We start from the raw sequence: 15138 nt of genomic DNA on the forward strand, positions 1-15138 counted from the left end.
TGTTCCTTAGTTTAGTAGCTAGTATGAAATGTATTGTGTTATTACTTCAAGGTTTGTATGTCTTTGTTTGAAGATGTTAATTCTAAGGTGAGCTATATCAAAAGAAAAATATTCTAAATTGTTATATTTTTATTATTTCATGATGGAGTAGCTTGTAAATGGCATCATGTTTTAAGAATGACTGTTTTTTATATAGATTTGTATAACGTTCTGTGTAGTCTTGATTCAAGATACAAATTTCTGGGTGCCTTTCTGGGTCAAGGCACTGGCCATATCACTACAAGGTCCATGATTTTACTGATTGTTGTTGGGGAAATTTTGCAATGCAAATGTACTAACAGAAGAGACACAGTATTCCTGATGAGTCAAATTATTCCAGAAAATAAATCGAATCAGTGCCAAAGTGCTACACTTCCACTCATACTGAGAAAGATCTGTGAGTATAATAATAATATAAAAACTCAAAGTATCCATTATAGCTAAGCTATCCCAACAGTAAAGACCTGAACACCTGAAAACACTGCACACCATTCACAACACACATCCTCCCTTCACTCCTCCCCGGCCTGATGGAGTCACATGCACTCGCAGGTAAATAAAAACCTGAAAGGAAACACTGTCAGTGGTTCTGTTCAGTGGTTGCAGTTGAGCCTCTGAGGATTTGAAGCAAGCCTCTGTCTTCTATTTGCAAAAAGCCTTTTCCTTCCCCGTATACAGAAGAAGGTAGATATGCACCTTTGACTCTTCTTTACCACAAAAATAACTAAGCTAAGCAGAACAAAGCTTATTTGTTTTTTATAGATGAATTGTTCAGTATAATACTATTAGCCCATTTGTTGTTTAAAATTACAGTTTTTGCAGGCTACATACACTACACTCAGTAACTGTTATCCACTGTAACTAAAACATTTTTACTTTACATTCCATGTTCCTTTAAAGGGAAAAATGTTATTTTATTTTACAGTAACACAGGTTGTGGTCTTACAAATTAGTAACACACCACAACTGTGTATGCAAGCTACCACACGACAAGTGTTGCTCTCAATTGACAACCTTGGTCCAAGAATTGCTCCCGCACTGACTCCAATAGGACTATGTAACAGGATCATATCTTATCCTACTGGAGTTAAGCCTCTACTAAAAGCTGCACATTAAATAGCAAGTTCTTGACAGATCATGTTATCATGTGTATAGTTGAACAGGTGTTCTGTCTGTGCTCACTCCCACAGTGAGGCTAAGGTCAGTAGAGGGTCAGGGTCCCGATAACGATCCCACAACTGCACTTTTGAGTGCATTCAGTCCCTGCAATCATTTGGCATAAAGTCAGTTGACCCACTGATCCTGACCACAATCAACAGGATATCAATTAGCCATGTTTATTTGGATCTCCATTAGCTTGTGTCGTAGTAGACTGAGGCTTCACATTAAAACTTTAACTTTAACTACCTAACCTAAAAAAAAATTATTTTTTTTTAAAACTTCCCCTCGGGGATTAATAAAGTAACTACCTAACCTAACCTAACCTAACCTAAAAATGTCAGAATAAAGCATAGGAAAGCAAGTTCCAAACCAAACCAAAGAAAGTACTAGATAAAGCAAAGCAACTAATCCTAATCCAACATGGCATTAGTAAATGGTTTAAAATAATGATAGTGAACAATCAGCAGCTTTATTTTGGGCTAATTCAATTCAATTTAAATTTATGTCAATAAGGGAAGATCATTAGGAATGAATGACAACTTGCTGGAGCAGTTTCAGTGATACATTTTGGTGATTAAAGACACCTCAGGATCCTAACAATTCAGCAATTCCCACATGAATGACAGTTGGAAGGAAAAACTCCCTTTTGAATAGGAAGAATCCTGCTAAATCCTAACAAAAGTTGTCTTAGGTCACTTAAATAAGATCCTTACAACACAACATTAGAACATTATAGAGAGGAACCCAACAAGTCAACAACTCCCACATTAGTGACAGTTGGAAGGAAAAACTACCTATTAACAGGAAGAAATAGAGAGAACCAGGCTCAGTGGTGGGTGGTCGGGGTGAGGGGAGAGGGGAGAGGGGAGAGCGGAGAGCGGAGAAAGAACAGCATAGAAAGACAATATACAATAAACATTGAGGAGGTTGGTGTGTCCAGTAATGGCGTTTGTAAATACCCATATAATGAATCTTTCGATTTTAATTGAATTTGAATGTTTACGGAAGTCCTTTTGAACCTCTTTGACCCAGGATGCGTTTGCTGTGCACTCTGAGTCTCTTTTTGGTCCTACTGCATCTGTCCACCTCTCTGCTGCTGGGGGCTTTCAACATCAAGTCATTTGGGGACAAGAAAGTGTCCAACACCACACTGATGAACATCATCAGCACGGTATGGAGCTGCCCTGTTTAAAAAAAAAAAAAAAAAAAAAAAAAATCTTTCTTAGTTTTATAAAAAATTTGGGCAAATCTTGAGTTTGTTAATTTTTTAAGTTAAGAAGTAACGGCAGACGTGCAAGCAAACAGACATAAAAAGGAACCTGTCTTTGGAAGTTAAAGCATTGTTGATTGTGCTTCTAGATCATGATGGATTTTGAGGTCCTCTTCTGGACACACTGCACGACATTTGCATCCAAAATTATTGGATATTTAGTTTAATCTATTCACCCCTATATCGGTGCAATCTTTTTGTTAACCCATGAGTAAATTATTTCTACTGTCATGCTTAAGGCTCGAGGCTGAGGGGTACTTGATCAGCAAACTGATCGTAATGTGTACAACTAGTTGTTTGCTCCTTTACTACATAGACCAATGAGGAACATCTGATTATTATGATACAAATAAACATACAAAGGGACTTAATGCCACAGGAACAACAATCACAGGGTATTCTGTTGTGTTTTGCAGATCATCCACCGCTATGACATCATTCTGATCCAAGAGGTCAGAGACGTTGATCTGTCAGCAACCAAAAAACTCATGGAGCATGTGAACAAGTTAGACTGACCACACCTTACAAATACATATACAAAGTGACATTATGAAAGTCCAAAACACAGGGACTTATTGTACAAGTTTGTAGAAACGAGGCAAACTCAACAACTCACATGATACATGATAAACAAAATAATGCTTTTTAATCTAAATCTGTATGTGTGTGTTTCCCTAGAGGTTCTCCACAGTTCAGGTATGTCGTCAGTGAGCCTCTCGGTCGCAGGACTTATAAGGAGAGATATCTCTTCCTCTACAGGTATATTGAGGGGCAAAAACAAAACCATTACAATGGTAAAGTTAAAACAGTACACATCTTTACCCTTTACAAAACAGAAATATCTCTGCTCTGCAGGCAGGTAACAGATGTAGTATTATGACTATAAATATGAAAGTTGATCATACTTTATTACCATGCAGTAACTATTTGGTAAATGCATTTTTAGAGCCCGAGCACCGATGGTGCGAAAGCCCTATTGTTATTCAAGCGATTATTATTCTTGTTCCTTATTTTTCTCCGCAAAGAACTGCATTTTTGGCGGTTTTATCATATTCAAAAACTCATGAAAGTTGGTACACACATGTCTCCCGGTGAAAATTTTTGTATTCTAGTGGAGTCGCGAGTGGGCGTGACCAAATGGTTCGCTAGGGCCCCCAAAAAAGATATGCCTAAATGCACGAAATTCACACCAAGATGTACAAAAATTTTCCAACGCACCATTACGTCAACTCAACAGGAAGTCCGCCATTTGGAATTTAGTCGCCATTTTTGGCGATTCGCAAATGTTGTACTTTAACGAACTCCTCCTAGGGATTCTGTATACTCTTGACATGTTTGGGATTAAAAGTTGAGAAAAAATTTCATTTTTGTCGATGGGTGTGACCGTGGCGTGGCGGCCATTTTGAGCGTCTCACCATGAAACTACAAATGGCTGTAAATCTTATTTACATGGACCGATCATCTCTAAACATTGCATGTATGATAACAGTTCGGCCCTGAAGACACCTGTGTGGTTATATTCGCTCATAGTCATAGCGCCCCCTGGTGGCAACTGGAAATGACACTTTTCATGTTTTCACATACTACGTCGAGCTGGTTGGTCACATGAACATAAAGTTGGGTCAGAATAGCCTAAACATGTGGTTGATGATACATTGATAATTTTGTTCAACTTTGTCAAAGTGGGGATGCGGCAAAGTCTGACATTTTGCCGCGACACAGGAAGTTGATGTTTAAGGTCAAAGGATGCTCCAAACCTCACGAAACTTTGGACATGCGTCAGGCACCAACTTTCATGAGTTTTTGAAGATGTTAAAGCCTCTAAAAATGCAGTTGTTTATGGAGAATAATAATAACGCGGAATTAAAACTGCAAGCAGTGATATGCGGACCCTCGTTGGGTGCGCAGAATAAGAAATGAGATCGAGAAAAAAATGTAAACTACAAGCGGGAATATGCGGACCCTCGCGTGCTGCACGTCGGAGGCACCGCTGGATCCCCCGCTGGATTCCCCGACGTGCAGCGTGAGTCCCGCATATCACTGCTTGCAGTTTTAATTTTTATTTATTTTTGCTGCACGAAATGTATGTTTTATATACAGTATTTGACAGTAAGCATACCATATGCATTCATTCACATATGACCAATTGTGGACAAGAAAAAGCCTCTGAACCTAAATACACAGCACAGCAAAACAGATGGAATTAAGTAGTTTCTCTTCACCCAAGGGATCAGAAGGTGTCCGTGGCTAAAAACTACACCTATGATGACGGCTGTGAGCCCTGTGGGACAGACACCTTCAGCAGAGAGCCATATGTTGTGATGTTCTCCTCCAAATATACTGGTAGGCTTTTGGACACAGAGGAAATATTTGCTGTTGTTTCACTGTCACATGCTTAGTGATGTAGAGTTTCACATTCAAAGCAATACACCTCTGTAGAATGAGGTCAAGAGCTGTGTTGGTAACCAATGCCCCTCTACAACTTAAGTTTAAAACCTCATTAGGATTTCTATTGGTTTGTCAAAAATGTGTCTTTTCTCCCCCTCTTTTTTTCTAGCTGTGAAGAACTTCACTCTGATCCCTCAGCACACCTCTCCAGCCCATGCTGTGAAGGAACTGAACGCTCTCTATGATGTGGTGACTGATGTCCGCACGCGCTGGAACACCAACGTGAATACTTGCTTCAACGTCGACAAGCAAACACCTTCACACAAAATCAGTTATTTAGTGGAACTGCATTAAAAAGCATGCATTAGGTAAAATATGAATTAAGGTAAAGAGCGGTTGAAGCATCACTCTCTTCCTGCAGGACATTGTGCTGCTGGGCGACTTCAACGCAGACTGCAGTTATGTAAGGGACTCCGACTGGCAGCAGATCCGTCTCTTCACCGACAAGAGTTTCCACTGGCTGATCCCTGATGAGGCCGACACCACAGTGTCCCACACCAACTGCCTTTACGACAGGTACAAAGACACATGTTGAAGCAGCTCACTCGCACAAATGCACGCAGACTCTCAATCCCACTCATCCTCCTGCAGAATTGTGGTCACTACCGACATGATGAAGGGAGTGGTACATGGCAGCGCTGAGGTTTATGACTACATGATGGACCTGAATCTCAGCCACAGTCTGGTAAAAAAACTATTTAACTTTAATTCTCCTCCATTCACTTCAATTGCAAGCTACCAAAAACGCTGAGTGATTTATTCGCAGTCTGGATGGATTGTTTTGTCGTCTGGGAAATGTTCATCATAAAAGATTTGTAGCTGCTGCGGTAAAACAAGCAAAACCACCTGTAGGGAAGCTGCTACAAAGGTTTTTGGAGGTCATTGAGTTTTAGAACACATAACAAAGCGTATTGTACAAGATAAACGCTCTTTTTTTTCTGTTTAACTGTAGAAACATATCTTCTCTATCTCTCTCAGGCACTGGCTGTCAGTGACCATTTCCCGGTGGAGGTTAGGCTGACTGGTCAGACTCCTGCTGCTTGAATCAGGACTCCCACAAGCTTTCCACAGGCTCTTCAATCAGCTCAATGATTATTCAGTGGGAAACCTCTCTAATCATATATGCATTAATTACAATATCATATATATAAATAAACAAACCTGCTAAATGATGTTATTGTAAAGTTATTTCTTGGAACAGGAATATTAAAAAAAGAGAGTCAGGCCTCTTATTGAAGGAGAGTTGAGGTCATAAAGCAAAAAGCGTCTTCTGAACATTTACGAAGAGACTACTTTTGATCTGTAAATCCCTTTGTTGAAGCACCAGTGTTGAAAAAAAAAAGTGTGTTTGGGGTCATATTTCTGAGAGGGCACAGTGCTGCGGTCACATTGTGTGCAGCACGAACTGAAGTTCAGTGATGGGATGCTCGTGGAATATAATGACACCTGTAGTCATAGTAGACCTTGATCTGACATTTTTTTTTTAATTGAGGATGTTCAAAAAGCCCTGAAATAAAGTATCACAAATGTAAGTGACAGTGAAGGAGAGCTATGTGAATATGAGTGTTTGATCACACCATTTAATTAACTGACCATACGAATCCACCCGTTTCAGAAATGTCACACTGAAGAACAGACAGAAAATACTAAAGTAGACAAATCTGTTAAAGAGATGAAAAATGGCAATTCACCAAAGGTTACTATTAGCTATTGTGAGGGCAGGCACATGTGATGAAGACCTGTGTGGGACAGCAGTTAACTTTTTGCTAAGCCCCTCCTCCAAACACCAATTGGCTAATCACAGTTAGGCAACCATTACTAGACATGGCGAAGTGCACGGAGCTGTAGGAAGAGTCGCTCTGCATTTAGAGAGCTTCAGTGATGTCACTGTAAAATCATTTCCACAACCAAAAACACGGATAAAAGTGGAAGGAATTGACGAAACTGCATTAGTCTGGTTGCTGATATTAGCTTGTGCAGCTAATTAGCTTAGCAGTGACCCACTTTACACTGCTTAAAAAGGCTTTCATTTAGACAACGATATTCTTTAGTTACAGGTTACATTAGAAAAATACCTGGAACATCCACCTCGGAAGATTCTGAGAAGATGTTACTTTATCTGCTCTGTCCTGCTCTTTATTTCACCAAAATCTTTTCCTTTGCAAAAGTGAAACATTGTCTGAAAATATGAACATGAAAGGATAAAATATAAAGCAGCCATAGCTGCCTTACAGTGTTAGCTGACATCTGTTATCCATAGCTGTTAAACCCCACAGCCCTTTTATTTATTCATTCACCCTTCCAAAGTCCCAACATTTTTTTGAGTTACAAAACATTCAGAAGGACAGTAATCAAGAGAAAGTTATAAATCCGCAACGTGTTATGTTACAACAGCAGGTTGGCAGGTAAGCTTAGCGTACAGTAACTTTCAAATCCCTCAAATGACAAAAACTTTGAAAATAGCAAACATATGATTTTGGACAGAAACCTACTACTCGGGGTCAGTCCAGGGTGTTAAGGTACAGTGATTCATTCTTATTTGAACATTGTTATTAATATCTGTCTTTGAAGATTTAGTACAACTGTACTTTGAGACACTGAAGGCAGATGCATTTTCAACTAGTGTCACAAAGTCCCTCTGACGTGTGTGTGCATATATGTGTTAATGTTTCCCTCTCTCCTCTACGCCTTTCTCTTTTTAAGCATCTCCAGATACATGCCCAGCGACTTCTGGATGGAGTCTTTGGTGATGAAGCCGACAAAGTTTTTGATGTCAGCATCTCTGTTGGACGTCAGCTTGTCGATGGTCGGCTTCCTCATCATGGACTTAGTGATCTGCCTGGCGTGGTCTGAAAAAAAATGAACAGATGAACAGTTAACTCAGAAGGCTCCAATGGTTTTTCCCAAAGCTTTCTTTAAATTCCATCATCTTCAACGGTCTTTTATTTTTTTCTTTACAACATACACTCTTTACCTTTAACCACAACAACCACAACAGTGATGTCACAGTGTCCCCTTCAGAATCAGTGAAGCAAAGTGACAACTTCTATCACTGGAGGTCAGCAAAAACTAAGTTTATCCATCAGTGACTCTGTATAACACACCACCACCATATACTGCATATACCATCATTATTGGGTAAAAAGTATTGCACAAGCAGGAGTATAAAAGGTTACAATTTTGCCAAGTAGTTAACCATTCCTATTTTCCAATAAACAAATATACCCAGAAAGGATGCATTTAGCTTTGGGGGAATAATAATGCATCTTTTGTGCAACTAAAAATCACAAAACTGGTGTAGCTTTTAAATCAATTATCACAAGTGTATTTACCTAAAAGAAGGAATTTAATTTAATTCTCTCTTTATATGTCTATATGTTAATTCATCTTTTTTTGGTGCAGTATCTGTGGGCATTAAAAATATATCAATTTAACTTCAAATATTCAGTTTATCTCCCCTTTTAACTTGGAGGGACCATTTTGACATACATTTAAGTTTTGAAACTTGAACTTCTGATATCATAACAGTATGTAAATGACAGAAAGAAAATCACAAAAAGCATCCAGTCTGTCATCTTTAAAACAGTGCCAGCACGATGTACTGCAGGCAGCAGGACACAAGATGTCGACAGTGGGTCTCCTAGCAATGCTCATTTTTAAATGTGACCTTAATAAGAAATACCTACCTAGCGGTTTTAAACTAAAAAGTAAAATTCACTTAAAATATATATATATATTTTTTTATTGAGCCCAATTACAGCAACAGTGTATACTTTATATTCCTTACACAAACATTAAAAAAAGGGAGGAAGAATTTAAATTTTGGTTGGACTATATGTATAGTGGCAATTCAGTTCACAATGGTAATATGGCTTGCAGCTTTGTTTTTTTAGTTTCCACCTCATGCGCCTAGATTCTCTCCGCGTACAACTTTATACTTCCAGCCTCCTTGTGTAAACCCAGAAAGATTGTTTGCTTCAAGATAAACTCGGTCTTTGGCTTAGATCTGACAAATATTTAGACACAATGTCTGATTTGAGATGAAGGTAAATCACCGCAGGTGGAAGAGAAACAAGTATGGCTGGATGAGGCGGTTCAGTGATACGTTTGTGATGACTTTAGGGTTTTAGATGATGGTGTAATGTACCTGGAATAGCCAACCACTTGGTCATAGTCTTTGTAGCTGCGGCGAGGACCTGGTCTTCAGGGACTATCTGGTCCACCAGTCCAATCTTCAGGGCGTCTGCAGGGCTGTAGAGCAGCCCCAACTCCAGGGATATCTCTGTGTTCCGGTGGCCAACAGTGTTCATCATAGTGTCCTTAAACCTGCAGATGGCAGCGATAACAGTTTACAAAAGTGACCCATGACAGGAGCCAAAACACCACAGTGGTTTAATTTACTCTATACACTATCACTCATCATCCTAATTAGCATAACCACTGATGCTACGACAGCTGTCATACTCATAATTCTGAGCTTCTGTTCTTTCTTTTGCAGATGTCCCCGACCATGGAGCTGCATGTCTCTGCTCTGCGATTGTCAGCCCCACTAACAGTTCATGTTTTGTATCTCTATGCTGTCCTTTTCTCTCTCTGCTCTCCCCTCACCCCAACCGGTCGAGGCAGATGGCCGCCCACCTCTGAGTCTGGTTCTGTCGGAGGTTTCTTCCTGTTAAGAGGGAGTTTTTCCTTCCCTCTGTTGGAGGTTTTTCTCCCTTAAAGAGGAGGAGCTTATGTGGGAATTGTTGAATTTTTGGGATTCTCTGTATAATGCTGTTCAATGTAATAAGTTCTGCTGAAAGGACTTTAATGTTTTAAATGCCATGAAATTCCCAGTGTTGAGATTTGACGCCATAGATCTAAAATTGAATTGAAATGGAATAATTCCTTACCAAAATGGTGCTACAATGCCGAGCAGCGTCTCATTAAGGCCGATGCTGTAACGAGGGTTATCTGCCATTATCCTGTAGTCACAGGTCATAGACATCAGACAGCCGCCTGCAGGACTGGAACCCTGTGGGGGGAGGGGAGAAGGAGGCTTATTGCTGTATGGGTCTTTGCACTGCACCACACTTGTATCTCTGGGTAATGTTGGGACAGAGTGGAGGTGGAGGTGGAGGAGGAGGAGTTGCTTTATACAGTGGTTGAAATAGTAGTCAGATCCTTTACTTAAGTAAAAGTACTAATACAACAATGTAAAAATACTCTGAAAAAAACCTGAATTTAAAAAACTACATACGAATTAGTCGCAAAAATGTAGACATGTAGAAGTGCTGGTTTGGTCCCTTTGACAGATATATAATTAGAAATGACATCCCTAGATTATTAATAGTGAAACATCAGAGTGTAAGTAGCATGTTAATGTTGTAGCAAGTTTGAATTACTTTATACTAAGTTATATATAAATAGGGACACCAGATGAATCTAAGGGGTTGTGAGATGATTACTGGGAGAGGGAAAAAAAAAGAAGTTCTGATACACAAAATCTGTTTTCAGTTTGTAGACTTTTTCCTCTAATCTTAGATTTTTGGTGAGATACTGGACCATTTGAACATTTATTGAAATGAAACGATGTGACTAGTCAAACGTACATTGATGGCTGCTATAGTGACCATGTTGGAGTTGTAGAGTTTCAGCCACATCTCCTGTACAGCTTTCCAGAACTCCCCGCAGCGCTCTGGACTCTTCCCGTACATCTCCATGATGTCCAGCCCGGCCGAGAACACCTTGGGCTGGCCCTGGATTGAAGTGACAGGACACGGCATACATAAAAAAAACAGTCACACACTCTGTCAGTCAGCCACATTGATTAAATAATATTCTAAAACTTGACTGCAGAGGAATTATAAATATACTTCGAGGTATCAATACATTAGTTATGTTGTAATATAAGACATCTTAACAAAATGTCCTATCTGTCTGTCTGTCTATCTATCTATCTATCTATCTATCTATCTATCTATCTATCTATCTATCTATCTATCTATCTATCTATCTATCTATCTATCTATCTATCTATCTATCTATCTATCTATCTATCTATCTATCTATCTATCTATCTATCTATCTATCTATCTATCTATCTATCTATCTATCTATCTATCTATCTATCTATCTATCTATCTCTCTACCTTAGATCTATGTATCTATCTATCTATCCATCTTAGATGTATCTATCTTAGATTTATCCATCTATCTTTGATCTATCCATCTATCTTTGATCTATCCATCTATCTATTGATCTATCCATCTATCTATCTTTGATCTATCTATCTATCTTTGATCTATCTATCTATCTATAAACAACAATGAGGTGATTGTGTACCGAAGTGATGATGAGGCCTCTGCAGCTCTTATCCATCTCCAGCTTCTCCACACTGATGCACAACTCTGTGAGGAAATCTAAACTGAGGCTGTTGACTGGAGGACTCTGCAAGCACATCACCGCCACACCTACAGAGAGACACACACAGGCTGGTCTTTAACAAAAAACTGTCTAAAACAGATCTACTTCCCCCCCCCATTTTTTTTTTTTTTTTTTAAATAAATAGCAATAACAATGTGAAAGTGTAAAAACATTTTCCTATGGTAATTTTAACTCCAAAGCATAACTACATCAGCTCCATTTCAACACATACGATCATGCAGAACACACAGCCATCTCCCGTACTGGTTATCTGATCCCTGGTCAGTTCAGTCAATTCTTGAATCACAGTATTGATTTGTTTTTCTGCCTATGGATTGTATCTAGTTAGCAAATCGGTGACTATTGTAACGATGAAACTGGATACCGGATTCAAAGATGGTGCCCACTCATTTGAATTGATTGCTTCCTGTTGTTGTTTTGTGTCTTGCTCTTAATCACTAATGAATGAATGAATGAATGAATAAATAAATATATAAACCGTCTATGGGTTTATCATTTACAACAAATTACACAAAACAACTTACTTCAGAGTTTTAAAACCAAACAGCTCCTTCAGCAAACAATTCAACATCAACATAAACGCGGTTCGACCAGTTTGGACATTTCTAGATCCAAACAAGCAGCGATCTAACAGTTGTGAATTCAGACGGCTCACGTGTTTGTTTTTGTAGGCTTTTCTATTTCCATCCATCAATCAATTATTTCGTACAATATTATCCTCAATGTAGCTTCACACAAAAACAAGTGAATCTCTTCCATAATATTAACAATCATTATGTAGTGGTCTGCTGGGGCTGTGCAGGCACAGAGAGGGACAGGAGACGACTGAACAAGCTGGTCCAAAGGGTCGACTCTGTCCTGGGCAGTCCTCTGGACTCCATAGAGGAGGTGGGTGAGAGGAGGATGTTGGCCAAGCTGACATCGATCATGGACAACACCTCTCACCCCCTCCATGAGACTGTAGGAGCTTTAAGCAGCTCCTTCAGTGGCAGACTGCTGCACGCTCAGTGCAGGAAAGAGCGCTACCACGAGTCGTTTGTTCCGACGGCTGTCAAGACTGTTCAACACCAGCCTAAAATAATGTAGCACTGTACGTCATAGCACCTGACATTTTTTTTTCATCCCAAGTTGTATTTATTTATTTTTGTACATAGTTTGTTTGTGTACATTTTTTCATTGGTCTTACTTGCGTATTTGTCATTTTTTCTTATTGTGTGCACCTTTTTCCTAACTGTGTTTAAAATTATGCAAATTATGAGTCTAAATACTACAAATACTACAAATCCCCAATAAACCTCCGCTGCCACAGAGAAGAAGTCAGTAAGAGGCATGTTGAACCTCATTGGGTCTCAAGCATCCCTGAATCTTTACCTGTGCTTTGGTCAAAATCCACTTTGATCTTAGGTGAGGTGGAGTTGTTCCTCCTCTGAGACACGATGACGGGAGACACACACACTTTGCCATGACTGCTGCAGGGGGACAGCTGGGAGTGAAGAGCTGCACGAAATCACAGAGACACATAAATGTCCATGTCTTTGAAATGTGTTCAAAACGTGCAACAGATCTACGGGAAAATAATTCAACATTCAGCAAATCACAACCGCAATAAACCACACTCGCGTGCGTCACTCTAAATATTAAAATATCATATGTCGAGGCTGTCACAGATATGGATTAGTGCAGCATGATGTCATAATGTCCATTAGTGATGTATCCAGTAGCTTTGACTATGTGAGTTAACATGGAGGTTGGTTTAAATAGTGTATATAGGGAGATTGTTATGTAAAGGTGTTTTATACACAGTTTAATGGTTTAAGTATGACTGTTTATTAGTATAAAGTCACCTTTACCGTCTCATAATCAGGAATTATTGTATTCATGTAAATTCTCGTATATAAAGTGTTAAGTGTTGTTCTTACGTGGGAATTTCTTGTCAAACTAGAAAACGTTGACACCAAAATATCAATAAAGGAAGTAGGCGGATGGATATTTCTTTTTTTGCATTAAATACACGAGAGATGCGTTCAGTGTCTTTTATATCTAAATAGCTGTACGCTTACGTATTCTGCGGTGACAATGTGTGATAACTGTAAGCCACAAGCTCTCATAATTGACAATAAAGGCTTGTGTAGGTATGAAGTTACAAATACAGTATAGGCTGTATAGGAAAAGTTACACAGTGGTCACAAGCAGCAGCGTCCTTCGACCTTTGCTCTACTTTCTGCAGCGTCCAACTGGCGCAGCTAACAGCCGGTGTCCAGTCGTTGTTATAAAGACATAAAGACAAGAATGGCGATGCATACAATTAAACTTCCCCTCCATGATGTTTACTATGTCTACACTCCTACCTGATAAGCTGAACTTGCTTCTCAAAGCAGCTCTCAAAGCCATTGTACGTTTCTTGATAGAGCTGCTGGTATTTAGTTTTCTTCTTTTGTGGTTGTGGAAGCTCTTCTTCGTTCATTATTTTATAGCGGGTGCATTCAATATTAAGTTGCATTACCGCCACCTACTGTATCTGTGTTGGATTGCGGACCAAACTTAATTTACCCCTCAGCGAAAAAAATCTAATCAAATCAAATGTTTGCGTCTACAAAATAGCCTGTCTTATATTAAGGATAAAAATAAAGACAAAAAAAAATGTAATTGACCATGCATCAAAAAGATTCTGCCAGTAATAGAGACAATACTAAGGCCGAATTACCGATCAGGCAAAACCATCAACTGCCCACAGACCGTAGAAACCCCAGGTTTACTCATTGAAGTCTATTTAATTTGGCAAATGTCCCTCTTCCCACACAGATATGAGCAATGATATGATTTTCTGTAAAACCAAATTTGATGTTTCAAAAGCTCATAAGACAACTCATCCCTTTCAGAAGAGCTGTAAGATACTCTTTTATATACAGTCTATGGGGGGATACTAAAACCTTCATCAATGTTACTCAGCTCCTCACAGTTGCCCATTTCACCAGACTCCAACATGTTGACGACAAGAACCGAGAGTTCACTTATCGTCTAACATATCCCAAAATTTTCATGTGTGCCATTTTTACACAATCAAACCTTATATTGAATAAAATGGCGTATGATGACGAATGAAATGTCGGTGAAAGGTGAGCAATGGCAACAGACTAGCACAAGTCTGGCTGGGTTGGGTACAGAGTTAAAGTTTAACTCTCCATGTAGGACAGCCTAAACTAGCCCTGCAAGTATTCACCATGTCACCAAGTTTCTGGCTGCACTTCTTTCATGTAGACAACCAAATTATGGTATGTAGGCTGCTTTAATCCTCTAACGACCCCTCAGACTTATCATGTGACCCTTTGGAGGGAACCAAACCCTCGGTTGGGAACAATCAGATTGAAGCAAAGTTTCTACAGAGTACTTAAAACTAGCTCCATCTAATAGTTTTAGTTGACTAAAGGGTCTGTATTTAAAAATGAATGAAACATAATTTGATTACTTTTAAGATCAAACTGTCTTGAAACTCATAAAACACTGTTTTATTTTGAGGTGTAAAAAAAAGTCATTGGCATGTTGGTAAACTTAAAGTGTCCTCATGTAAACATGTATGATGTGTAACGGGTAGTGCAGACAACAAGTGATGTGTGTGTGTGTGTGTGTGTGTGTGTGTGTGTGTGTGTGTGTGTGTGTGTGTGTGTGTGTGTGTGTGTGTGTGTGTGTGTGTGTGTGTGTGTGTGTGTGTGTGTGTGTGTGTGTGTGTGTGAGACAGAGGTATAAAAGGTGAGAGAGAGTGAAAAGAGAGAGAGATCATAGGTGTGTAAGTCAC

The 15138-nt window shown here is 39.3% G+C and overlaps 2 protein-coding genes across 2 annotated transcripts; one reads left to right on the forward strand and one right to left on the reverse strand.

The window, feature by feature from the left end:
- Positions 1-650: 650 nt before the first annotated feature.
- Positions 651-6020, forward strand: dnase1 (deoxyribonuclease I). The gene is made up of 9 exons (XM_069710156.1): positions 651-723; positions 2233-2371; positions 2887-2975; positions 3149-3229; positions 4698-4813; positions 5028-5140; positions 5280-5434; positions 5510-5603; positions 5897-6020. The coding sequence occupies exons 2-9, from the start codon at positions 2234-2236 to the stop codon at positions 5960-5962; spliced, it is 852 nt and encodes a 283-aa protein (XP_069566257.1). The 5' UTR covers positions 651-723; position 2233; the 3' UTR covers positions 5963-6020.
- A 1148-nt stretch (positions 6021-7168) lies between these two features.
- On the reverse strand, positions 7169-13801 carry eci1 (enoyl-CoA delta isomerase 1). The gene is made up of 7 exons (XM_069710154.1): positions 13694-13801; positions 12717-12842; positions 11244-11371; positions 10510-10656; positions 9811-9932; positions 9066-9244; positions 7169-7767 (listed from the first exon to the last, which is right to left on the reverse strand). The coding sequence occupies exons 1-7, from the start codon at positions 13734-13736 to the stop codon at positions 7601-7603; spliced, it is 912 nt and encodes a 303-aa protein (XP_069566255.1). The 5' UTR covers positions 13737-13801; the 3' UTR covers positions 7169-7600.
- Positions 13802-15138: the final 1337 nt, after the last annotated feature.

Source organism: Brachyistius frenatus, unplaced genomic scaffold (assembly GCF_029030835.1).
Source record: "Brachyistius frenatus isolate BFR_SWC_R1_liver_20210118 unplaced genomic scaffold, ASM2903083v1 Contig_90, whole genome shotgun sequence".
NCBI lineage: Eukaryota > Metazoa > Chordata > Actinopteri > Embiotocidae > Brachyistius > Brachyistius frenatus.